This window comes from Mobula hypostoma, chromosome 11, assembly GCF_963921235.1.
Source record: "Mobula hypostoma chromosome 11, sMobHyp1.1, whole genome shotgun sequence".
Taxonomy (NCBI): domain Eukaryota; kingdom Metazoa; phylum Chordata; class Chondrichthyes; order Myliobatiformes; family Myliobatidae; genus Mobula; species Mobula hypostoma.
Window position 1 is genome coordinate 116,428,639 of NC_086107.1, and position 26,487 is coordinate 116,455,125.

The 26,487-nt window shown below is 49.1% G+C and overlaps 1 protein-coding gene across 2 annotated transcripts in view; it reads left to right on the forward strand.

Moving 5' to 3' along the window:
- The first annotated feature begins 17 nt into the window (after positions 1-17).
- kif22 (kinesin family member 22) overlaps positions 18-26,487 on the forward strand; it is a 54,882-nt gene continuing 28,412 nt past the window's right edge. Inside the window, exons 1-7 of one of the 2 annotated variants that reach the window (XM_063063061.1) lie at positions 18-243; positions 12,836-13,039; positions 13,950-14,077; positions 15,221-15,381; positions 19,477-19,686; positions 23,853-23,962; positions 25,134-25,254. In XM_063063061.1, coding sequence (XP_062919131.1) covers positions 167-243; positions 12,836-13,039; positions 13,950-14,077; positions 15,221-15,381; positions 19,477-19,686; positions 23,853-23,962; positions 25,134-25,254 — 1,011 coding nt within the window. In that variant the 5' untranslated portion in view covers positions 18-166. The remainder of the gene's footprint in view (positions 244-12,835; positions 13,040-13,949; positions 14,078-15,220; positions 15,382-19,476; positions 19,687-23,852; positions 23,963-25,133; positions 25,255-26,487) is intronic. The other variant, XM_063063062.1, reaches the window with a different exon arrangement.

Below are 26,487 nucleotides of genomic sequence, written 5' to 3' on the forward strand. Positions count from 1 at the left end.
ACAAAGACGGAGTGGAATGTGATTGGACAGCGATCAGAGATTTTCCACGGGAGGGGGAATTTTCGAAGGATCTATATATTTTCATATCCTGGTCGAGCCCTTAAAGGGTGAAAACCCACTCTCGGAATTGTCTTAAAGTAGTGTGACGGGATTCCGGCTGCTGGAAATGTCACTTCCGGCGGAGCTGGCGGCAGATTCAAAACGTCCCATCGGTTGTGAGGAGGCGGACGTCGGGGCGAACAGGTAACATGGCCCTCACCTCTCCCTCACACCCTCACACCCTCACCCCTCCCTCACACCCTCACCCCTCCCTCACTCCCTCACCCCTCCCTCACACCCTCACCCCTCCCTCACACCCTCACCTCTCCCTCACACCCTCACCCCTCCCTCACCCCCTCACCCCTCCCTCACCCCCTCACCCCTCCCTCGCCCCTCCCCCCTCCCCCCCTCCCCCCCTCTCCCCCCTCTCCCCCACCTCTCCCCCACCTCTCCCTCACACCCCCACCTCTCCCTCACACCCTCACCTCTCCCCCTCCCTCTCCCCCTCCCTCTCCCCCTCCCTCTCCCCCTCCCTCTCCCCCTCCCCCCCCTCCCTCTCCCCCTCCCTCTCCCCCTCCCCCTCCCCCTCCCCCTCCCCCTCCCCCTCCCCCTCCCTCTCCCCCTCCCTCTCCCCCTCCCTCTCCCCCTCCCTCTCCCCCTCCCTCTCCCCCTCCCTCTCCCCTCCCCCTCCCCCCTCCCCCCCTCCCCCCTCCCCCCCCCCCCTCCCCCCTCCCCCCTCCCCCTCCCCCCTCTCCCCTCTCCCCTCTCCCCTCTCCCCTCTCCCCTCTCCCCTCTCCCCTCCCCCCTCTCCCCCTCCCTCGCCTCTCCCTCTCCCCCGCCGCTCCCTCGCCCTCGCTCCCTCTCTGCCTCTGCCTCGCTCCCTCGCCTCACCCCTCCCCCACCCCCTCCCCCTCTTCCCCCCTCCCTCATCCTACACCCTCCCTCACCCCCTCACCCCTCTGTTGCGCCTCTCTCACCCTCACCCCCTCCACTCCCTCACCTTCATCCTACACCCTCCCTCCCAGACGCACGGCCACAGTTACCCCGTCCCCCATTTTACCTCGGAATCATAGAGGAGGACGCAAAGTGCTGTCTCTGGGTCTTCAGAAGGCGACAGCCCCTCATGCACTGTGAGGCTGAATGGGGGAGGCAAATGGGACTGTGCTAACCGCGCTGATTAGATTAATTGTAACGTTGCAAATACTGTATAACGGTGCTTTTAACTTGCCTAGTATTGGTTAGGACTACTACAGTCTCAAGGCCAGTCAGACCATACTGACCAAGGCAGCTTGATTTTCAAAGTGAGTTTATTATTCAAGTATATATGTGTCACCTTATACAGCCTTGATATTCTTTTTCCTGTAGGTACGTTCTCCAAATCTTTAGAATAGTAACTATAACAGCCAGAGTGCAGAAAACAACAAACTGTGCAAATGTAAATAGATAGCAATAAATAATGAGATCAGAGATAAAGAGTCCTTAAAGTGGTTGTGGGAATGTTTCATCGATGGTGCAAGTGAGTGTAGTCATAGAAACATAGAACATAGAATAGTACAGCACATACAGGCCCTTCGGCCCACAATGTTGTGCCGACCCTCAAACCCTGCCTCCCATATAACCCCCCACCTGAAATTCCTCCATATACCTGTCTAGTAGTCTCTTAAACTTCACTAGTGTATCTGCCTCCACCACCGACTCAGGCAGTGCATTCCACGCACCAAACACTCTCTGAGTAAAAAACCTTCCTCTAATATCCCCCTTGAACTTCCCACCCCTTACCTTAAAGCCATGTCCCCTTGTATTGAGCAGTGGTGCCCTGGGGAAGAGGCGCTGGCTATCTACCCTATCTATTCCTCTTATTATCTTGTACACCTCTATCATGTCTCCTCTCATCCTCCTTCTCTCCTAAGAGTAAAGCCCTAGCTCCCTTAATCTCTGATCATATTGCATACTCTCTAAACCAGGGAGCATCCTTGTAAATCTCCTCTGTACCCTTTCCAATGCTTCCACATCCTTCCTATAGTGAGGCGACCAGAACTGGACACAGTACTCCAAGTGTGGCCTAACCAGAGTTTTATAGAGCTGCATCATTACATCTCGACTCTTAAACTCTATCCCTCGACTTATGAAAGCTAACACCCCATAAGCTTTCTTAACTACCCTATCTACCTGTGAGGCAACTTATCCACTTTTATTGAAGAATCTGACGGCTGAGGGGTAGTAACTGTTCTTGAGCCTGGTGCTGCCAGTCTTGTGCATTCGACCTGACGGCAGCAGCGAGAAGAGAGCATGACCTGGGTCTCTGATGGGTGCTCTTTTCCTGCACTGCATCCAGTATTTCAAGCAACTTGTAAATGGGTGTACGAGAGATGGGCAACACTGGATTTTCTGTTGGGAAATGGGACTAGCCAAGTCAGTGAAGTGTCAGTGGTATAAATCTTTGAGACCATAAGAGTACTACAGCACAGAAACAGGCCCCTGGCCCATCTGGATGGTTCCTTATGATCTTCTGCCTCGTCCCATCTATCTGCAGCTGGACCACAGCCCAGTGTTAGAATGGCGATTCTGAGGCTTCAGTGAGTGAGAGAAGGCAAAAGAAACTCTTCCCCCAGATTTATTTTGTTTTCTTTGTTTACTTTGGCTCAGTACGGACAGGACAGATGCCAGGCAGGAGAGCTGAATGATGTGGGACCAGTGCAGAGTAACCCTGTGTCCATTCCCCTCAACAACAGGTCTATCACTTTGGTCATTGTTGTGGTGATGACCCAGCAAAGGAAAGTCACAGTGATCAGATCTCTGACACTGATTTTAACTTTCCACATATTGACTGGGAATCCCATACTGTAAAAGGACTAGATGAGATAGAGTTTGTCAAATATGTTCAAGAAAGTTTCCTTAATCGGTACGTAGAAGTCGCAACGAGAACGTGTGCGATACTTCATCTGCTATTCGGGAATGAGACAGAGGTTTGTGTTGGGGACACTTTGCATCTAGTGATGACAATGCCTTAGATTCAAAGTAAATATGGAAAAGGACGATCTGGTCCATGGGTAGGGATTCTATTTTGATGGTATCAGGGAGAATCTGGCAAGTGAGGGTTGGGACCGGTTTTTTTTTCCAGCAAAGGTGCACTTGGTAAGTGGGAGTGAAATTTTGAGAGTACAAACCTTGTGTGTGTCTGTCAGAATAAAAGGTAAAGATAACAGATTTGGGAAACCTTGGTTTTTAAGAGTTATTGAGGCCCTGGTTAAGACAAAAAAGGGTGCATAACAGGTATAGGCAGGTACAAGTAATGCAAGAGAACTCTTTTTATTTATATATATATATATATATAAATCTGCAGATGTTGAAAATCTGAGCAACACACACAAAATGCTGGAGGAGCTCAGCAGGCCAGGCAGCATCCAGGAAAACATAGTCAATGTTTTGGGCTGAAACCCTTCAGCAGGACTGGAGAAAGAAGCTGAGTAGATTTAAAAGGCAGGGGGAGGGGAGAGAGAAACACAAGGTGAGAGGTGAAACCTGAAGGGGGAGTGATGAAGTAAAGAGCTGGGAAGTAAATTGGTGAAGGACAGAAGGCTGTGAAGAAGGAAGGAAAAAGGGGAGGAATACCAGAGGGAGGCGATGGGCGGGCAAGAGACGGAAGGGGATGGGGAGTGGTGAAGGAGAAGTGGGGTGGGGGATATTACCGTAAGTTCAAGAAATCGATATTCATGCCACCAGTTTGGGTTTGTGCGTGTGACATTCTGTCTAACCAATCTGAGTTTTTTGAGGATGTTACCAGTAAAGCGGATGAAGGCAAGGCAGTGGATGTTGTCTACACTGATTTTTCGTAAGGTCTTTGACAAGGTCCTGCATGGGAAGCTGGTCCAGAAGGTTCTGACGCCCAGCCTTCAGGATGTGATAGCAAATTGGATTAGACGCTGGTTTTGTGGGAGAGGCCAGAGAAAGCAGGATCTCCCAGTGGCCACACATTTTAATTCCAGATCCCATTCCCATTCTGACATGTCTATCCACGGCCTCCTCTACTGTAAAGATGAAGCCACACTCAGGTTGGAGGAACAACACCTTATATTCCGTCTGGGTAGTCTCCAAACTGATGGCATGAACATCGACTTCTCTAACTTCCGCTAATGCCCCACCTCCCCCTCGTACCCCATCTGTTATTTATTTTTATACACACATTCCTTCTCTCTCTATCCTTTTTCTCCCTCTGCCCCTCTCACTATACCCCTTGCCCATCCTCTGGGTTTTTCCCCCCTCCCCCTTTTCCTTCTCCCTGGGCCTCCTGTCCCATGATCCTCTCATATCCCTTTTGCCAATCACCTGTCCGGCTCTTGGCTCCATCCCTCCCCCTCTTGTCTTCTCCTATCATTTTGGATCTCCCCCTCCCCCTCCCACTTTCAAATCTCTTACTAACTCTTCCTTCAGTTAGTCCTGACGAAGGGTCTCGGCCTGAAACGTCAACTGTACCTCTTCCTAGAGATGCTGCCTGGCCTGCTGTGTTCACCAGCGACTTTGTTGTGAGTTGCTTGAATTTCCAGCATCTGCAGAATTCCTTGTGTTTAAGTAGTAGTAAATTGTTGCCTCTCTGACTGGAGGCCTGTGACTAGTGGTGTGCTGCAGGGATCGGTGCTGGGTCTGTTGTTGTTTGTCATTTATGTCAATGATATGGATGAAAATATGGCTAACTGGATCAGCGAAGTTGCAGATGATACCAAGACTGCGGGTATAGTGAACAGCGAGGGAAGTTATCTTGGCTTGTAGCAGGAAAAGGGCAGATGGAATTTAATGCAGGCAAGTATGAGGTTTTGAACTTTTGTCGGATCAACCAGGGTAGGTCTTACAGAGTGAATGGCAGGGCACCGAGGAGTGTGGTAGAACCAAGGGATTTGGGGATGCAGTTCCATAATTCATTGAAAGTGGCATCACCGGTAGATAGGGTCGTAAAGAAAGCTTTTGGCACATTGGCCTTCATAAATCGAAGGACAAGAGATGGGATGTTATGTTGAAGTTGTATAAGACATTGGTGAGGCCTAATTTGGAGTGTCATGTGGAGTTTTGGTCATCTGCCTGCAGTAAAGATGTAAATAAGGTTGGAAGAGTACAGAGAAAATTTACAAAGATGTTGCTGGGTCTGGAGGACCTGAGTTATAAGGAAAGATTGAATAGGTTAGAAGTTTATTCCTTGGAACCATAGGAGAATGAGGGGAGTTTTGACAGAGGTATACAAAATCATGAGGGGTAGAGACAGGGTCAATGCCGGCAGTCTTTATCCACTGAGGTTGGGTGGGATTACAACCAGAGGTCATGGGTTAAGGGTGAAAGGTGAAAAGTTTAAGGGGAACATGAGGGAAACTTCATTTGGAGGATCTTGAGTGTGGAACTAACTGCCAGTGTAAGTGGTACGTGCGAGCTCTCCGGCAGCCTCTGCCCCAGTCCCCTAGATCAACTCTTACCTCACAATCTACCTTGTCACGGCCCTTGCATCTTACTGCCTGCCTGCTCTGCACTGTCTCTGTAACTGCAACACTTTATTCTGCATTCTGTGATTGTTTTCCCGTGCTCTAACTCAATGTGCTGATGTTTTGAATTAACCATGCGAAGCAGGCTTTTCACTGTACTTGAGGTGCCCGTGTTGATCGTCAGTGAGGAGGAGATGTTATTTCTGATCCACACGGACTGTGGTCTCCCGGTGAGGCAGTCAAGGATCCAGTTGCAGAGGGAGGTACAGAGGCTCAGGTTTTGGAGATTGATGATTAGTACTGAGGGGATGATGATCTGTAATCAATAAACAGCAGCCTGATATAGGCAAGTGATCCAAGGCCGGGTGGAGAGCCAGTGTTACGAGAATACACATAAAATTAAGATGTTTGCTGGCCTGGGCTAGCATCAGTGGCATCAGCAGTTGGTCTGCCACCTGCCCTCAGGGGAAGGAGAGATAAGGAACAATGGAGCAGCGTCTGGGGATGTGTAATGAAGGGATGTGGGAGGAAGAGCTGTCTGGAGCGGCTCCCCCCTTTGAACCCTGAACTGTTTGAAGTGATGGACAGGCGATACCCCAGCAGGGGGATAAAAAGGGACAGGTTCGCTAAGACAGACACACACGCCACCCGAGGTAACGAGACCCTGGAAGCGGTGCGCTTCTCACGAGTGGGTGAGAAGTATCAGACAACGACAAGGGTGAAAAGGTACGATCAGCGGGAACCCGGTGTGTGTCCGCCCTTGCCTGGGTGCCGGGTTCACTGCAGAGGATCGACCGCATCTGGAGGAGGGGTCACAGTCGGTGACCTCAGGTGACATCACCAAGGACCCGCCCAAAAGCTGTTTGTGAGCCATCTCGCTGGTCTGTGAGTGAAGCTGTTCTGAATGATCAGTTGTTCCTATTCTATCTCTCTCTTCCCCCACGTTGTCCATCGCCATGGCAACGATTACTGCGAACTGAACTACTAAACTGGACTGAACTTTGAGTCATTTTGAAATTGGTCATTTACCCCTAGACAACGATAGAGCTTGATTGATGCTGTTATCTTAATTCTGTGCACATGTGTGTTTATCATCACTGAACTGTTGCATTTATTATCCTTTCGATTACTGTGTTGCTTGTTTCTGTAATAAAACTTTCTTAGTTCTAGTACTCCAGACTCCAACTGAGTGATCCATTTCTGCTGGTTTGGCAACCCAGTTACGGGGTACGTAACATAAGTGGGGTTCTCGTCCGCGATTTTGAACGCTAAATTTGGGACGGAGTAAATTGATTGGGTTAAAATTCCCGAAAGAAAGAAAAGACAAACAGCAGAAATGGAGGTTGAGGAATTTATAAAGGCGCCGACCTTGGAGGCATTAGAGGATGCCAGGAAATCGGAATTGATAGCGGTGGCCAAACGGGTGAATCTTGCTAAGGTGAAGTCGACAATGAGGAGAGAGGAGATACACAGAGCTATTGTAGAGCACTATGTATCTAAAGGTGTGTTTCCCCAAGGTGAGCTGGGGGAGGTGTCTGTTGAAAAACCTGCTGGAGACGCAGTAGAGGTACAGCTTGAAAAACTGAGACTCGAGCACGAGTTCCGGGTACGGCAGTTAGAACACGAAGAGAAAGAGAGAGAGTTAGAAAGGCGGGAGAGAGAGAAAGAGGTAGAAAGGCAAGAGAGAGAAAGACAGTTGGAGAGAGAAGAGAGAGAGAGGGACAGACAGTTGGAGAGAGAGGAGAAACAGAGGGAAAGGGAATTTGAGCTGGAGAAGTTAAAGATAAGGGCCGAGCAGGGGCTCGTGCCGAACCAAGGTGGAGGGTTCAGGGCGACCCAGGAGGTTAGGCTGGTTCCCCCATTTGACGATACCGATGTGGATCGGTACTTTCTCCACTTCGAAAAAGTAGCTATAAGTCAGGACTGGCCGAGGGATAAGTGGGTTGTTTTACTTCAGAGTGTACTGAAAGGGAAAGCCCAACAAGCTTACTCAGCTTTATCCGCGGAAGATGCCCAGAAGTATGAGGTGGTGAAGGAGGCCATCCTCAGGATTTATGAGTTGGTCCCGGAGGCATACCGGCAGAGGTTCCGGAATGCGAGGAAGCGGTGGGACCGCACGTATTTGGAGTTTGCTCGTGAGATGCAAACATATTGTGAGCGTTGGTGCGCCTCGAAAGGGGTAGAGGGGGATTATGACAGACTGCTGCAGCTGATTCTGATTGAGCAGTTTAAAGGTTGTGTCCCTGAGGGTATGAGACCCTACCTCGATGAGTAAGAGGCAGCCACGTTAGCCGCAACTGCTAAGTTAGCGGATGAGTATGCGTTGACGCATAAAATGAAGGTTGCCCCGAGTAAAGGCTACCAGAAGGGTAGTCAGGACGGAGGGGAGAGTCCGCCGGAAAAGTCAGAAAGTAAGCCGGGGACTAGTGAAAAGGATAAGGTAGACCGGGAGCAGTCTGGTAGGAAGTCTCCTGGGGTCGTCTGTTATAATTGTGGGAAAGCCGGACACTTTGCGTCCAGGTGCTTTGCCCCAAGGAAGGAGACGGGGAAAGGAAAAGCGGAAATTTTGAATGGCTGTATCGAGCTGTTAAGCGAACCGCTAGGGAAGGACAGGTCTGAAAAAGTCCAGGAAGGGCGCGAGAGGTTTATCTCGGCCGGACTGGTCAGTGAAAAAGAGGTTAAAACCAGTTCCAGTGCGGATCTGGAGAGACACGGGAGCGTGTCAGTCATTGATATTGAAGAGTGTATTAGAGTTTAGCTCAGAGACCCAGACTGGGGAGGTAGAGGTCAAAGGTGTTGGGGAAGGGACAGAGTCAGTCCCTTTGCACCAGATACATTTGCAGAGCAACCTGGTCTCTGGACTAGTCACGATCGGGGTGAGGTCCGAATTACCGATGAAAGACGTGGAAGTCTTGCTCGGTAATGACATCGCCGGAGGAATCGTGTTCCCAGTCGTGAGATTGACGGGTCAGCCTGCCAGCATGGAGGCCCCGCCCGCGATGGTGAATTTGGCTGAAACATTTCTGCCAACCTTGTATGAGACAGGGTGTAGTGAGATAAGAGGTAGTGAGGGAGCTGGGACGGACGTAGCAGTAGCCAGGAAAGAATTTGTGCAGACGCAGGAGCGAGACGAGGGGCTGATGGTTTTTGCCGAGACAGCTCTCTCTGACACAGCCTTGACAAGCTATTGTGCGGATGAGGAAGTGCTAAGGAAGAAAGGGAAATCAAGTACAGCATCCGCAGATGAGGAGTGGGGGGTGGTGCAAAAGAGTTATGGGGATGAGGTTTTTAACATGGCCCACGAGGTACCCCCCGGTGGACATTTTGCGGTGCTGGAGGAAACAGTTGGTGGAATCATGAAAGAGATTTACCGGCTGCCCAGGGGGAAGAATGTTATTGATCATGACCGACGCGAACTGAGACGGTCACCGGCTTTTGATATGCTAACAAACCTAGTCGGTGTTAGCGTGGAAATCAATGAAGCTAGGGGCCCCTTGATAAGAGGAAAAACCCATTTTGAAAAGATTAGGATGGGATCGGTCAGATGGGAGAAGGCTATTGTTTTGGCCAGGTCTACTGATAAGGTCTCTCCCTTAATCCCCGAAGGAGTAATTAAACGACTCGCACCCATGTGTTTGATTGTCCCGAGGAAATGCAAAGAACTGGGACGTTGGGTTATGTCTGTTACAATAGGGCGGCCAAGTAAACAACACCCATATTTTTTGAGTAATTCAGTGACTAAAGGGCTGATGAACACAGAGGTGTGTATTGGCAATTTAATACGGCTGTCTGAAGCCAGCTTGATAGTGAACCTTGAAAAAAATGAATTCGGCCACACGAGAGTCACTTACCTGGGAATTGTGGTGACACAGGGGCAGCTGGCAGTGATGCAAGCTACAGTGCAGGCTATCGCTGACCTCCCAACCCCGACAGACAAGAGGGCCCTCAGAAGGCTTTTGGAGATGGTGGGGTACTGCAGGAAGTTTTGCAATAACTCTGCGGTCAATACCCGTCCCCCTCCTACTAAGCCCTTGCGAGGGAAAATTGAGTCGGAATGGGACGACCCTTGTTGTTGTGGTCCGGGACAAAACCAAATGAGAGGTTACATTGGTCGCAATTCATCAGTGTTTTTGGCCACTATGAAGTTTGCTGAGTTGGAGCCTGGTCTAAGGGATTATTAATAACACGTGTAAAAGGAACAGAAAATGTGATGACTGTCTGTCAAGGTGTTGACAGCTTCAAATTCTCTGTATTAGCTAAATAACTGTTAAAGATGTATATTGTGTATGTATCAGATAATGTAGTCATGTTTGTAATTTTTACCTCCCGGTAAAAATCCTTAAAGGGGGGAAGTGTTACGAGAATACACATAAAATTAAGATGTTTGCTGGCCTGGGCTAGCATCAGTGGCATCAGCAGTTGGTCTGCCACCTGCCCTCAGGGGAAGGAGAGATAAGGAACAATGGAGCAGCGTCTGGGGATGTGTAATGAAGGGATGTGGGAGGAAGAGCTGTCTGGAGCGGCTCCCCCCTTTGAACCCTGAACTGTTTGAAGTGATGGACAGGCGATACCCCAGCAGGGGGATAAAAAGGGACAGGTTCGCTAAGACAGACACACACGCCACCCGAGGTAACGAGACCCTGGAAGCGGTGCGCTTCTCACGAGTGGGTGAGAAGTACCGGACAACGCACAGGGTGGAAAGGTACGATCAGCGGGAACCCGGTGTGTGTCCGCCCTTGCCTGGGTGCCGGGTTCACTGCAGAGGATCGACCGCATCTGGAGGAGGGGTCACAGTCGGTGACCTCAGGTGACATCACCAAGGACCCGCCCAAAAAGCTGTCTGTGAGCCATCTCACCGGTCTGTGAGTGAAGCTGTTCTGAATGATCAGTTGTTCCTATTCTATCTCTGTCTCTCTTCCCCCACCTTGTCCATCGCCATGGCAACGATTACTGCGAACTGAACTACTAAACTGGACTGAACTTTGAGTCATTTTGAAATTGGTCATTTACCCCTAGACAACGATAGAGCTTGATTGATGCTGTTATCTTAATTCTGTGCACGTGTGTTTATCATCACTGAACTGTTGCATTTATTATCCTTTCGATTACTGTGTTGCTTGTTTCTGTAATAAAACTTTCTTAGTTCTAGTACTCCAGACTCCAACTGAGTGATCCATTTCTGCTGGTTTGGCAACCCAGTTACGGGGTACGTAACAGCAGTGAGACTGCATCCACTATAGACCAATCGTGGTCAGAGGCAAATTGCAGTGGGTTAGGACCTTGATCAGGAAGGAGTTGATTCTGGCTCTGACCATCCTCTCCAAGCACTTCATTACAGTAGATTGCGACTGGGTGATAGTCATTGAGGCAGCTCTCCTAACTAAAATCACTGTGATAGACCTGGGGTCTAGGACCTAGAGGTCAAACACGTAATCAGCAAGTCCCAAAGTCTGAAATTAGATGTCTGGGGTCAAAGACTGGAGGCCCGGAGGCAGTCTGTCCTCAGGTTGGACTGTGTCTGTGTGTTGTTCTGAATATTGTGGGCATGCTCTGTGGCCACTGGAACGTGTGACACTTGCGGGAGGTTGGTCATTGACACTGAACAACATTTCACTGTGTGGATGTGAGATAAATATAGCTGAATCTGAATACCTCATCGTGGCAAGGTTAAGTATAACGGCAGGAGCTTCGAGACGGTGATTGGGAGAGGTTGTCAGGTTGAAAGGGAGTTGGTGGTGGGAGGTTTTCAAAAGTAAGATGCAGTGGTCTGTCCCTGTTAGTGCTGAAGGGTAAAACTGACAGGATTGGGGGCCCTGGCTGATGAGGGATATTGAAGCTCTGGTCAAGAAGAAGACAGATGGTATGAGTCAATATGCCCAAGGAAAGGAAGAGATGTAGGAGTATACTCGAGAGGACATCAGAGAGGGACATGAGATAGTTTTGACATTCCAGGTAAAAGTGAATCCAAAAAAAAATCCATTGGAATATGAATCAGCTTCAATATCAGTGCAATACGTACAGACTTTAAGTTACAATGAGAAATGATTTGATGGAGGCAGACGTGAGAGCATGGAGGAACATCTGGTGAAACTTCTGAAATGCCTGTTTCACTGCAGCGTGTGATCCAGAATCTCCGGAGGGGAAGGCCCTGAGTCCTCAGCTTTGCTTGTTGCTTGGCGGCCGGGGTGGGGTTGAAGCGCTCGGCAGAGATGGTGCGTCGGTGCTCGGTGTCAGGGGGCTGGTCGAGGCTCGAAGTTTTCGGACGGACTCAGAGTCGGCTGTGGTCGGGTGCTTCCAGGGTGCTGCATCACCAAGTTTGCGGTGCTGGAGGTTCATGGCAGGGAGAGTTTTTCCCTTCTACCGTCTGCGTGAGATGATGGGGCTATTGGGACTTTGAGACTTTTTTTTACCGTGCCCATGGTCTGCTCTTTATCAAATTATGGTATTGCTTTGCACTGCTGTAACTATATGTTATAATTATGTGGCTTTTGTCAGTTTTAGTCTTGGTCTGTCCTGTGTTTCTGTGATATCATTCTGGAGGAACATTGTATCATTTCTTAATGCATGCATTTCTAAACAATAAATGAGGACTGAGTGTCCTCATAGTCTAAAAAAAAGAGAAAAATAAATAGAGCAAAATGGTGATGCAGTGTTCATGAGTTCATGGATTGTTGAAAGATCTGACGGCAGAAGCTGTGTTTGAACTGCAGAGTCCTCCCTGATGGTAGTAATGAGAAGAGGCATGTCCCGAATGGTGAGGCTAGTTCATCATTGATGTTCCTTTTAAAGATGTCCTCAGTGGTGGGTGGGTTATGAATCTGATCCTGCAGTCGAGTGTGTAAAGCAGGAGCTGACGGCTGAGGGGAGTTGATGAAGGGGGATGCTGCCTCACACTTGGCGTTAATGGGGAATTGTCCTGTGGGGGTGTGCCTTATTCTGATGGTCGAGAGTCGTTTGCATTGTGATTGGTTAGATTGGATGTCTGCCTGGCGTCTCGTGTCAAATGTCCTGGGTATGTAAAGTAGCACGTGGAAGGGGAAGCCTTGCTCCTTCCTTTGTTTAAGGCAAAGATGCACATGACCATTGCGACGGTATGCTCTGTGTGGACTATGCTTGTTGAATATTTAGCATTATATTGTTTGTAATCAGGGGAACATGAACGTTTGATCGAATTTTTACTGTTTGTAAATAAATGATTAATCTGCCCATTTCCTGCTTCACTTGCTGGACCCCAAACCTGAGTCACCATCACAGGAATGTACTGAGCGATCAGGAGGGCAAATGGCCTCGACTAAGCAGTGTGGCGTTCTCACCCTCTCCGTCCCCTCCAGGTTGGCCATGGGCAGTCGGGCAGCGACTGGCGAGGAGCACCCAGCACGGAAATCCCCCACCAGACAAGTGCAGGTGGTGGTGAGGCTGCGGCCATGTCTGGGAGACGCCCAGGGGGAGCAGCAACAGCCCTGTGTGCGGGGGGTGGACACGCGGACCCTGGAGATCCTCAGCAAGAGGAATCGGGCCGAGACCATGCAGTACCAGTAAGCTGGGGTTGAGGGTGTGTGTGTGTGAGGGGGTGGGGGGCCAGACTGATTTTCACACCAACAGTTCCTCCCTCTGTCTGTCTCTGCACTCTGTGTCTCCTCTCTGTCTGACCCCCATACTCACTCTCTGACTCCTGACTGTCTGTATGACCTTACACACACTGACTCCCCACTCCCCACTCCCCCCGTACTCTCACTGGGATTGGGGGGGAAGTGAATGTGTCCCGGGAGGTACAAGCATCCTGGCCCAACTGAATGTTCTTCTCTGCACCCAAATTAGATGGTCGGTTGTGAGGGGGTTGTGAGGGGATCAGGGGAATGCATGTGTGCAAGGTGTCTCAGATCTGGTCTCAGCACAGAGTGCGATACACCCTGACCTCTGATCCTCCCACCTTGAGGCAATCTGACCCATAGGTTGTGGTACGGAGGGTGGGAGCAGAAGGCAAGTTGTATGGGGGACTGGGAGTGTTGGGACTGTGAGTGTGGGGCTCTGGGGGGGACTGTGAGTGTGGGGCTCTGGGGGGACCGGAGTGTGGGGGTCTGGGTGTCTGGGTACGTGGGGTTCTGGGGCTGAGGGAGGGGTGGGCTCATGAGATCTGTTTAACTCTCCCTCCTATTCTCTCTCCCCTTCCACTCCTTCCCTCCCTCCTTCCTACTCCATGCCCCGTTCCCATTCTTTCCCTCCTCTTCTCCTCCTCATTCTGCCCTTCCACCATTCTTCCTCCCTCCCCTCTCTCCTCCTTACTTCTCTACCACTCTATATACCCAATACCCCCTCCATTTCCTTTCCTCTTCATCATCCCTCTTTTCTACTTCCCTGCTCCTTTTATACCCTGCTTCCCCTCAACTCTCTCTACCCCCCCCACTAACTCCCCCTCTGTAATGACACTCCCAACCTTCTACACAGGTTCGATGCCTTCTATGAGGAAGACAGCTCACAGCAGGAGGTATACGTGGGCTCAGTCCGACCTGTCCTGGCTCACGTGCTCAACGGGCAGAACGCCAGCATCTTTGCCTATGGGCCCACGGGCGCAGGTGGGTCAGCGCGGGGTCGCACGGGCACAGGTGGGTTGGTGCGGGGTCGCACAGGCCCACGGGTGCAGGTGGGTCGGTGTACATGTGTATGCTTGGATGACAATAAACTTGAACTGGAAGTTGAAAGTAGGGGGTGTCAGATGTAGTGGTTTTACAGAGAGTGGTGGGAGAGGAACATTTCAGAGACTCAGACAGGCACATGGATGAAAGGAAAATGGAGGGCTCTGTAGGAGGGAAGGGTTGGGGTGGTCTTGGAGTAGCACAGCATTGTGGCCAAATGGCCTGTCCTGTTCTGTGTTCTAAATGAAAATAAAAACTCAGAATATGAGTTGTAAAAAGTCCTTGAAAATGAGTCTGTGAGTCATGAAATCTATTCAGAGTAGTGGTGAGTGAAGCTATCAGGTTCAGGAGCCTGATGTTTGTTGGGGAGTAACTAGTCCTGACCCTGGTGGTGTGCTGAACTGTGTCCACAACTCATGCAGTCACGAGCAGAGCAGATCCCCGCGCCGAGCGGCAACACGCCCGGATTGATTTATTTCTTACACTTCCTTTCATGCTTGCAGTCTATGCCCCAGGCCCAGCACACACACATGTAATCACAAGGAAGGCACCCCAGCATCTTCACCGTCTTATGAGGTTAAGGAGGTCACCTAAAACAAATCTCAAGATGTCCTGACAGGTGACATCACAGTCCGGGAGGGCAATTCAAATGCACAGGAATGTTAGAGGCTGTGGAGTAGTGGACTCAGCCCAGTACGTCACAGACACATTCAATTCACCATCGGTCATATCTACTGGAGGCACTGCCTCACGAAGGTAACACCCACCATCAAAGATCCCCCACCCCATCTGGGCCATGCCACCTTCCCACACCTCCCATCGGGCAGGGGGTACAGAAGCCTGAAGTCCCACACCACCAGGTTCCTGTCAACCGTTCGGTTCTTGAACCAACAGCACAATCTGAATCACTGTCTCCGTACGGAAACACCGTGACCGCTTTGTGATACAATGGAGTTTTTTTGTTCTAACCGTGTTCTTTCTTGTAAAGGTTATGTATGATGGATGCTTTTCTTCTGAATGTTGTGTATCTGATGTCGCTGCAAGTAAGATTTTGATCTGACAATGCACCTTGTTTTCCTGCAGGTAAGACGCACACCATGTTGGGGAATCCCGAGCAGCCGGGCATAGTCCCCCGTGCCCTCCTGGACATCTTCCGCATGAGCAGGGAGCAGTGCAACCAACTTGGGGGGCCAGAGTGGACTTTCAGTATTAGCATGTCCTACCTGGAGATCTACCAGGAGAAGGTGAGCAAGGTCGGTGGGGGGGTGGGGTTGGGGATGCGGGTCTGAGCAAGATGACATTATGTGGAACAGAGGGACCAATCAGGACAGGTACATGGCTTCCTGAAAATGGTGTCAGAGGTAGACAGGGTGATGGAGAAGGGACTTAGCACTCTGGTCTTCATCAATCAGGGCACTGAGAACAGAAGTTGGAATGTTATCTTGCATTTGTCAGCTGTTGGTGAGGCCACACTTGGAGTATTGCGTTCAGTTTTGGTCATTCTGCTGTAGGAAAGATGCTATTAAGCTGAAAAGAGTGCAGAGGAGATTTACAAGGATGTTGCCGGGACTCGAGGGACTGAGTTATGGAGATCTTTGGGCAGCTTGGGACTTTATTCCCTGGAGGGAACGAGACTGAGGGGTGACCTTACAGAGGTGAATAAAACCACCAGGGGCACAGACAGGGTGAAAACTTAATCTTTTTCTCCCGAGGTGACGGACCTGAAGGATAACATGTTTCACCCAGAGGTGGTCTGTATCTGGAACAAGCTGCCAGAGGATGAAATTGAGGCAGCTACATTAACAACATTTAAAAGACACTCAGACAGGTCCATGGATAGGAAAGGTTTAGAGGGACATGGGCCAATTTTGGACAAATGTGACTGGGTGTCAGCATAGAGCGGTTGGGCTAAACAGCCTGTTTCCTTGCTGTAAAACTGTGACAAGGTCTCTCCTCAGTCATAGATAAAGTAGGCAGCCAGTATCTTTCCCAGGGCGGAAATATCTAATGCCAGATGTCATGTATTTAAGGTGAGAGGGAATCATTTTGAAAGAGCCATGTGTGAGGAGGCAGTTTTTACAGAGAGTGGTGGGTCCTGGAACATGCTCCTGTGGGAGGTGACAGTTTGAACAGCCAGTCCTCTGCTGTGGGTAATTGTAATTGGTTCAGTAGTTTCACTTAGGAATGGCCATCCGTAAAGATGATGTGAACGCATCAGTATCTCGAGTTAGTACAGGGGGAAACAGTAACGATGCAGAATACTGATGACACAAAGATTGGGGGTGTTGTGGATAGTGTGCAGGACTATCAGAAGTTACAGTGGGAAATTGATTGGATGCAAAACTGGGCTAAGAAGTGGCAGATGGAGTTTAACTATGATGACAGAATATAGTATTAATGGTAAGTCTCTTGGCAGTGTGGAGGATCAGAGGGATCTTGGGGTCTGAGTCCATAGGACACTCAAGGCTCCTACGCAGGTTGACTGTATGGTTAAGAAGGCATACGAGACATTGGCCTTCATCAACCATGGGGTTGAGTTTAAGAGCCGTGAGGTAATGTTGCAGCTATATAGGACCTTGGTCAGACTCCCCCTTGGAATACTGTGTTCAGTTCTGGTCACCTCACTACAGGAAGGATGTGGATACTATAGAGAGAGTGCAGAGGAGATTTACAAGGATGTTGCCTGGATTGGGGAGCATGCCTTAATGAGAATAGGTTGAGTGAACTTGGCTTTTTCTCCTTGGAGTGACGGAGGATGAGAGGTGACCTGATAGAGGTGTATAAGATGATTCCACTGCTGGCCTCTCAATGAGAACTGGTGTACGTGCTCCTGACTTCCCCTTATATAAGATGATGAGAGGCATTGATCGTGTGGATAGCCAGGAGGCTTTTTCCGAGGGCTAAAATGGCTAGAACGAGAGGGCATCGTTTTAAGGTGCTTGGAAATGGGTACAGAGGAGATGTCGGGTAAGTTTTTTTACGCAGAGTGGTGAGTGCGTGGAATGGGCTGCCGGTGATGGTGGTGGAGGTGGATACGATAGGGTCTTTAAAGAGACTCCTGGACAGGTACATGGAGCTTAGAAAAACAGAGGGCTATGGGTTACCTAGGTAATTTCTAAAGTAAGTAAATGTTCAGCACAGCTTTGTGGGCCAAAGGGCCTGTATTGAGCTGTAGGTTTTCTATGGACTTGACTTCACTGTCTTCCTCATCTTGCACCTTATTGTCTGCCTACACTGCCCTCTCTCTGTAACTGTTGCACTCTATTTTGCACTCTTTTACTATTTTACCTTAGACCATCTCAATGCATTGTGTGGTGAAGGGATCTGTATGAACAGTATGCAAGTCGAGCTTTTCACTGTAAAGTTCAAAGTGAATTTATTATCAAAGTACATATATGTCACCCTATACAACCCTGAGATTCATTTCCTTGTGGACATTCACCGTAAGTACAAAGAAGCACAATAGGATCAATGAAAAACTACACACAAAGACAGACAAACAACCAACAAATTGTGCCAATACAAAAAGAAAAACAAAATAATGATAAAATAAATAATACTGGAAATACAAGATGTCAAGTCATTGAAAGTGAATCCATAGGTTGTGGAATTGGTTCACTATGAGAGTGAGTGAAGTTATTCACTCTGGTTCAAGAGCCTGATGGTCACTGTTCCTGAACCTGGTGGGGTGGGCTCCTGTACCAGCAGTGACAAGAGAGCATAGTCTTTAATGATGGATGCTTCTTTCCTTCAACACTGCTCCTTGAATGTGCTCAATGGTGGGGAGGCCTGTAGCTGTGATCGATTGGATGACCTACCGGGGGAAATTGCAGCAGCCTGGTCTCCGGCAGGGTGGCCCAGAGGGGAAGGTGGGGAGAAGAGGACTGCAGTAATGATAGAGGATTCTGTACTATGAGGAGTAGACTTGAGATTCTGTGGATGTGATAGAGACACCTGGATGGTATGTTGCCTCCCAGATACCACGTTCAGGGATGTCTCTGATCAGGCCCAGGGCATTCTAAAGGGGGAGGGTGAGCAGCCAGAAGTCTTGGTACGTACATTTGGCACCATGACATAGGAAAAAGACGGAGGTCCTGAAGAGAGAATTTAGGAAGCTAGGTAGAAAGCTGAAAAGCAAGATTTTCAGGGTAGTGATCTCTGTATTGCTGCCCATCCCACGTGCCAGTGAGGGTAAGAATTAGATGTGAATGTGTGGCTGAGGAACTGGTGCAGGGGGAAGGGTTTCAGTTTTCTGGATCATTGGGATCTCTTCTGGGGAAGGTACAACTTACACAAAAGTTGAGGGTTACACCTGAACCCGAAGGGGACCAGTCTCCTTGTGGGCAGGTTTGCTGGAGGTGTCAGGGAGGGTTCACACTAACTTGGCATGGGGATGGGAACCAGAGTGAAAGGGCTGACACTGGAGCGATTGGTCTACCAACAGAGGCAACATGTGATACTGTGGGGAAGAACAGGCTGATGATGGGGCAAAATTGTTGGTGGGATGAGTTGCAGTGTAACGGGACAAAATTGAAAAGGACTTGAGGGTGTTATATTTGAATGCAAGTAGTTTACGGAATGAGGTGGATGATATCTGTAGCACAGCTAGACGTTGGCAGGTATGACATTGTGGGCATCATTGAATTGTGGCTGAGCTTAATGTCCAAGGATACACATTGTATCAAATGGATATGCAGGAAGGCCGGGGGGGGGGGGTGTGGAGTAAAAAATTAAATCAAATCCTTAGAAAGTGGCGACATAGAATCATTGACGGTAGAGTTAAGAAACTGTAAGGGCAAGAAGACCCTGATAGGTGTTATATACAGGTAGCCAGGATGTGGCTAGAAATTACAATGGGAGATAGAAAATGCATGCCTTTTAGAGCAGTTTGTGGTTGAGCTCACTAGGGGATCAGCTGTTCTGGATTGAGTGTTGTGTAATGAGCCAGATTTGATTAGGGAGCTTAAAGTAACCTTTAGGAGGCAGTGATCATAATATTCACCCTGCATTTTGAGAGGGAGAAGCTCAAGTAAGATGTAGCAGTTATAGTGTGCAGTAAAGGTAGTTACGGAGACATGGGAGAGGAGTTGGCCAAAGTTGATTGGAAGGGGACACTAGCAGGGATGATGGCAGAGCAACAATGGCTAGAGTTTCTGGGAGTAATTAGGAAGGTGCAGGATGGGCTGAAGGGAATGTTCCTGCATTGTACTACTCTGAGGTACTTGTGCATCTAGCAATGAACTTTACTTTGACTTTACATCGAGGACCAAAGGCTATTTGTGTTGGAATGAATTGCTGCTGTATTCCTGACTGACCCTCTCTGTCCTGCCCATCCCAAGGTGCTGGACCTGCTGGAGACACGAAACGTGGACCTGCCCATCCGTGAGGACCGCTACAAGAATATCTTTATCCCCAAACTGAAGCAGCAGACTATCAATAACTTCACTGAGTTTGAGCTCCACTTTCTGCCTGCGCTGCAGAACCGGACCACGGCCAGTACCAAACTCAATCTTCACTCCAGCCGCAGTCACTCTGTCCTGCTGATCAAGGTACTCCATCAACCCCAACCCCACACACACAGAGGATCACCAATGTCTTGCAAAGTCCGTTCCTCCTTCCCACGCACATTCTACTGTCTGTCTGCATTCTGTGCCTGCCTTTCCCCTCTGTGTCCTTCCTTCCCCCCTGCACACAGTCTAATCTCTCTCCATTCCTCCATCTTCCTCCGACCCTTTCTTCTAGTACCATCCGATCTCCCTCTGTCCCCTCCCTCCCTCTAACCCTCCTCTCCTTCATCTCTCTTGCACCTCTCCAATCTCTCTCATCTCGTCTCCTTCCTCTGCTTTGTGCCTGTCCAATCTCTCTCCATCCCCACCCTCCTCATCTCCTTCCTCTCTCTTCCGCACATCTAATCTCTCTCCATCCCCTCCCTCCCTCTCACGCCCGTCCAATCTCCCTCTATCCCCTCCCTCCCTCCTCTCTCCTTCCTCCCTCTCATGCCCATCCAATCTCTCTCCATCCCCTCCCTCTCTTGCCCCCCATCTCCTTCCCATCTCTCTCTCATGCCAGTCCAGACTGTCTCTGACTCCTCCCTCTCTCACACCTGTGTAATTCAGGAATCACTGGGGTCAGGGAGAGCCCCGGAGGACGGGCAAATCTCAGTGATCATACACTACCCCTGTTTAAAGGGGAGAGGTTACAAAAGACTGGCTAGCCAGAACTCAGTAATTGGTCAGATTTTAGAGCCCATTATCAAGGGTGAAATTTTGGAGCATTTTGATAAAATAGGAAGGTCCCAGCACAATCTCTCCAGACCAATCTGGTGAAATTTTTTTGTGTAGGTAACGAGCAGCAGAGGCAAAGGAGAGTCACTGGATGTTGTTTACAGGTTTCCCTCGCCATCCGAAGGTAGAGTGTTCCTATGAAACGGTTTGTAAGCCGGAATGTCGTAAAGCGAAGAAGCAATTACCGTTTATTTACACGGGAAAATTTTGTGACCGTTCGCAGACCCAAAAAATAACCTACCAAATCATACCAAATAACACATAAAACCTAAAATAACAGTAACATATAGTCAAAGTGGGAATGATATGATAAATACACAGCCTATATAAAGTAGAAATACTTTTCTACAATCATTGCCGCACTGTTCTCCGTAGCGAAAAGCTCACGCAAGCACTCTCGGCAGAAACACTCTCTCCAGTAACCTTTAAGCTATGAAGCTGCCAAATCACACCAAATACACAGCCGATATAAAACAGAAATAATGTATGTACAGTGTAGTATCACTTACCGGAATTGGGACAGTGCCGAGCACACTGATGATGGTGTGTTAGGCTGAGTTGCCGGAGGTTGGGGTGGTGCAGTGGTCCCCAACCTCCGGGCAGCAAATCGATGTTGATCCGCAGAGAATGCAGCGGTGGCTGGAATGCACCCAACACATCTTTAAGAAAAAGGCCAAAATAAACAAGCTAATTAATTACGTGCCGGGCAGCACCTAATTAATTAGCTTGTTTATTTTGGCTTTTTTCTTAAAGATGTGTTGGGTGCGTCCTGGCTACCGCTGTATTCTCCACAGCCCGGGGTTTGGGGTGGTGGGACACTGGGGTGTCAATTATCATCGTCTGTTTCCATCAGGGCAGGCAGGTCATCTTCTATGTCTGCCTGCCTCGATGTTGAAGGTCGAGGTTCGTCGTCTGCTGTAGCTGACGTGGAAGACTTGAAAAACGACAGTATGCTTGACTGCTTAGCCTCGCGCATTTTTCTATCGTACAGTTCTCTGTAAGCACTCAAACCATTCAGCAAATATGCCCTAAATCATTGCAGTGAAAATCTCACGCAGTTGCTTCATGTTCAGTTCCTGGACAACTTCACTTTCGGTCCGTTTGCTACTGCATTCAGTTTCTATTGTTATCCTTTCCTCTTCCAATTGTATTAGCTCTTCATCTATCAGTTCCTGGTCATGGGATGCCAAAACCTCCAACATCATCTTCATCAATTTCCACAAGCCAAACTCATTTTGTCCTTACTTTGTTCACCACGATCGAAACGCTTAATTATGTCTAGTTTTACGCTTTAACACCCTTATGAGCTCTTTTAGGCTTTTCCGACACCTTAGAACTCATCTTGCTAACGGCTGCTCACAGGCACGTGTTAAAGCAATGCCGGCTAGAATGCAGTTCCGGGGGAGGAGCTTGGCTGCTCAGGGTGCGCGCTGCCTTTTTTCGTAACAGTGAAAACACCTTCTGTTAGCGAAAACAGGTAACTAATGTAGGTCTTTCGTAACAGCAAGGTTTCGTAAAGCGAACGTTTGAAAAGCGGGGGACATCTGCACTTGTATTTTCAGAAGGCCTTTGACAAGGTGGCACACATGTGGCTACTAAACAAGCTGAGAGCCCGTGGTGTTAGAGGCAAGGTGCTAACATGGAGGGATTGGCTGACTGCGAGGGGGGGGGGAAAGGGGATTGTGCCATTCAGCCCATTGAGTCTGCACCACCATTCGATTGTAGCTGATTTATTTTCCTTTTCAATCACATTCTCCTGTCCTTTCCTATAACCTTTGTCCTAATTATGAGTCTATCAGGTTCTGCTTTAAATATACCCAATGACTTGATTCCCACAGCTGTCTGTGGCAATGAATTCCACAAATTCACCACTCTCTGACTAAAGAAATTTCTCTTCACCCCTTTCCTAAAGGGACATTCTTGTATTCTGAGGCTGTGCCCTCTGGTCCTCAACTCTCCCATTATAGGAAACATCTCTCCTCATCCACTCTATCCACGCCTTTCAATATGCAAGCTCCAGTGAATACAAGCCCAGAGTCATCAAATGCTCCTCATATGTTAACCCATTCATTCGCAGGAACTTTCTCCAATGGTTACACGTCCTTCCTAAGATAAGGGACCCAAAACTGCTCACAATACTCCATGAGCAGTCTGGCCAGTGCCTTATAAAGCCCTAGCATTACATCTTTATTTTTATATTCTAGTCCTTGTGAAATGAATACAGACATTGCATTTGCCTCTCGAGTAATTTGCAGGTTGGGTCAGTAGTAAGGAAGCCAAGTATAATATTAGAGTGAATTTCAAGAGCACTGGGACACGGCTGCAAGGCTGTAATGCTGAGGCCTCACAAGGCATCAGTCAGACCACTCAGTACAGGGTCCACTCCTGAGAGCAGTTTTGGGCCTGTATCTAAGAAAGGATGTGCAATCCCTGCAGAGGGCCCAAAGGAGGTTCAGCAAGTCAATCCCCGGAAAGGAGAGGGGTCGAACATTTGTACTTGATGGTTGAGCGAGGGGAGATCTCATGAAAACCGCCTGGATACTGGAAGGCCAGGATAGGAGAGTCCAGGATCTGAAGGCACAGCCTCAATGAGAGCACATCCATTTAGAAACAGATGAGGAGAAATTTTAGCTCGAGGTTGGTGAATCTGTGGAATTCGTTGCCATAGACTGTTGTGAAGGTGATGTCATTGGGGTAGTTGATGCAGAGATTGATAGGTTGTTGATCAATAAGGGAGTTGAGGGTTACGAGTAGAAGGTGGGAGAATGGGGTTGAGGGGGTAAAATTAGCACTGACTGAATGAAGAGTAGACTTGATAGGCCAAATGTTTTAATTCTAGTCCTTGTGGTCTGATGTTCCTCCACACATCTCTTTGCTCATACCGTGCCCCCCAGTGGCTAGCACCAAACACAATTTCTCCTTCACTTCCTGCTGGGGACGTCTGCTCAGTGATGGGCTTGGTTACTAGTTCCATCCATCACCGTTCTGAGGGCTCCTCCAGCCACCCAGCCCACTACCTTTACTGCTCAAGGGGTCAATGGAGGGTGATGTTTGAGTGGGCTGCAATGTCCTGGAGGGTGGAGGACTTCTCAAGGGTTGAGAGAACAGCACTTAATGGAGAGTGGATGGGGGCTGTTATGTGCACAGACAAATCCCACCCCAGGGGAGTGGGTAGTGTCCCATCACCCTCCTGACCTATAGGTGGAGGGACAGGTATCGTGGCAAATGTGTGCACAGACAAACCCCACCCAGGGGAGTGGAGAGTGTCCTGTCACACTCCTGACCTGTAGGTGGGGGACAGGTAATGTGGTGGATGTTTGCATGGACTAACCCCACCCAGGGCAGTGGGGAGTGTACCCCTGATCTGTAGATGGGGGACAGGTAATATGGCGGATGTTGTGTGCATGGACTAACTCCCTCCTTTCCCACAGGTGGTGAAGATGGAGCGGACAGACCCTTTCCGGCAGCTGACAGGCAAACTGTACCTCATTGACTTGGCCGGCTCCGAGGACAACAGGCGCACGGGTAATGAGGGTGTCCGGTGAGTGAGGGGTTAATGGGGGATGTGGGGCTTGTTGGGGTACATGAGAGGCCACGAACAGTGGTGGGGGGGTGGGAGCCCGACGACTCTCTTCCGCTCTTTCACCCCACCACCCTTGAACTCTCCCATCATCCTGCACCCTCAATCACTCAGTCTCCCCACCCTATACACTTGACACCTGCCTCCCCTGCCTGAACCCTCGAGCCCCTCTCTTTCTTCTCCTCTCCCCCCCCCCCCCATTCCATCACCCACCACAGCCAGCTAGAGAAGCAGGGATTTGCAGGGCTAGGTGCTGACACTCATGTTATCCGGTACTCCGTTCAATCATTTAAACGCGAATTATCAAGGCTCGATCAGCGTGCTTACGGGTGACCCAAAATTCAGTGTTACACATAAAATGCTGGAGGAACTCAGCAGGTCAGCCACCATGTATGTGGCGTGGGGAATAAACAGCCGGCGTTTCTGTCGGAGACCCTTCATCAGGACTGGAAAGGAAGAGGGCAGAAGTCAGAATAAGGTGATGGGGAGAGGGGCAGCAGTGCAAGCCAGCAGGTGAGGAAGAATGGATGGGTGGAGGAGAATGCAGTGGGAAGCTGCGAGGGTTTAGGTGAAACAAGGCATTTGACACCCTGGCCTTCAGTCAGGTCACTGAGGACAGGAGTTGGGATGTTAAGCTGCAGTTTTACAAGACGTTGGTGACGTCGCACTGGGAGTATTGTAGTCTGTTCTGGTCACCCTGCTGTCAGAAAGACGCAGTTAAACTGGGGAGAGTGGAGAGGTGATTTATGAGGCTTTGCGGGGACTTAAGGGCCTGAATTATGAAGGGAGGTTGGCCAGGCTGGGTCTTTATTCCCTGGAGTGTAGGAGACTGAGGGGTAACCTTATCGGTGTTTAAAATGATGAGAGGCACAGAGAAGGTGGACAGTGACTGTCTTTTCCCCAGGTGGGAGAGACCAGAACTAGGGGGCACAGGTTTAGCGTGAGAGGGACCCAAGGGGAAATATTTTCCCTCAGACACTGGTGAGTATATGGAACAACTGTAAGAGGACGGGGGTGAGGGGGTAAGTGTGGGAAATCGAGAGGGGCTGGGTGGGGAGCTCTAGGTTCAGCCAAAGGGTGTGCGTCTGTGCAGTGTTGCCCCTATGACCTGCTTACCATTGTGTCGTTGCAGGCTGAAGGAGAGCGGGGCTATTAACACATCCCTCTTTGTGCTCAGCAAGGTGGTGGATGCCCTGAACCAGGGCCTGACCCGCATCCCCTACCGGGACAGCAAACTGACCCGTCTCCTCCAGGTACACACCTGTAACTGTCATCATTTCGTACACCACCCCTTTCACGTTTCACCCTTAACCCACGACCTCCACCCAACCTCAGTACATTTACTCTATCAATACCCCTCATAATTTTGTATACCTCTACTAAATCTCCTCTCAACCTTCTACATTCTAATGAATACAGTCCTAACCTATTCAATCTTTCCTTATAATTCAGGTCCTCCAGACCCAGCAATATCCTTGCAAATTTTTCTGCACTCTTTCAACCTTGTTTACATCTTTCCTGTAGGTAGGTGACCAAAACTGCACACAATACTCCAAATTATGCCTCACCAATATCTTGTACAAATCCAATATAACATACCATCTGCTGTACTCAATGCTTTCATTTATGAAGGCCAATGTACTGAAAGTTTTCTTTATGACCCTATCTATCTCTGAAGCTACTTTTAATGAATTATAGACCTGTATTCCTAGATCCCTTTGTTCTACCACACACCTCTGCCCTTCCGTTCACTGTGTAAGACCTACCCTGGTTGGTCCTATCGAGGTGCTAAACCTCACACTTGTCTGCATTAAATTCCATCTGCCATTTTTCCAGCTGATGCAGAGCCCTCTGCAAGCCACGATAGTTTTCCTCGCTGTCCACTACGCCCCCAGTCTTGGTGTCATCTGCAAACTTACTGGTCCAGTTAGCGACATTTTCATTCAGATCATTGATATAAATGTTAAACATCGGACCCAGCACTTATCCCTGCAGCATACCACTAGCCGTAGGTTTCCAGTCAGAGGCAACCATCTACTACCACTCTGGCTTCTCCCACAGAGCCAATGTCTGATCCAATTTACTACCTCATCTTGAATGTCAAGCAACTGAATCTTCTTAACCAACCTCCCATATGGGACCTTGTCAAATGCCTTGCTAAGGTTCATGTAGACAAAATCCATTTCCCTTGTAACTTCCTGGAAAGATTGGTTAAACATGATTTACCACACACAGCCATGCTAACTATCCTCAATCAGTCCATATTTATCCAAATACTTCTATTTCCAGTCTCTTAGAATACCTTCCAATAACTTTCCTACAACTGAGGTCAGTCTCACTAGCCTATAATTTCCTGGTTTATGTTTGGAGCCTTTTCTAAACAGCGGAACAACATTGTCTATCCTCCGATCCCTTGCTACCTCTCCTGTTGCTAAGGATGATTTAAATATCTCTCCTCGGATCCTGCCAATTTCTGCACTTGCCTC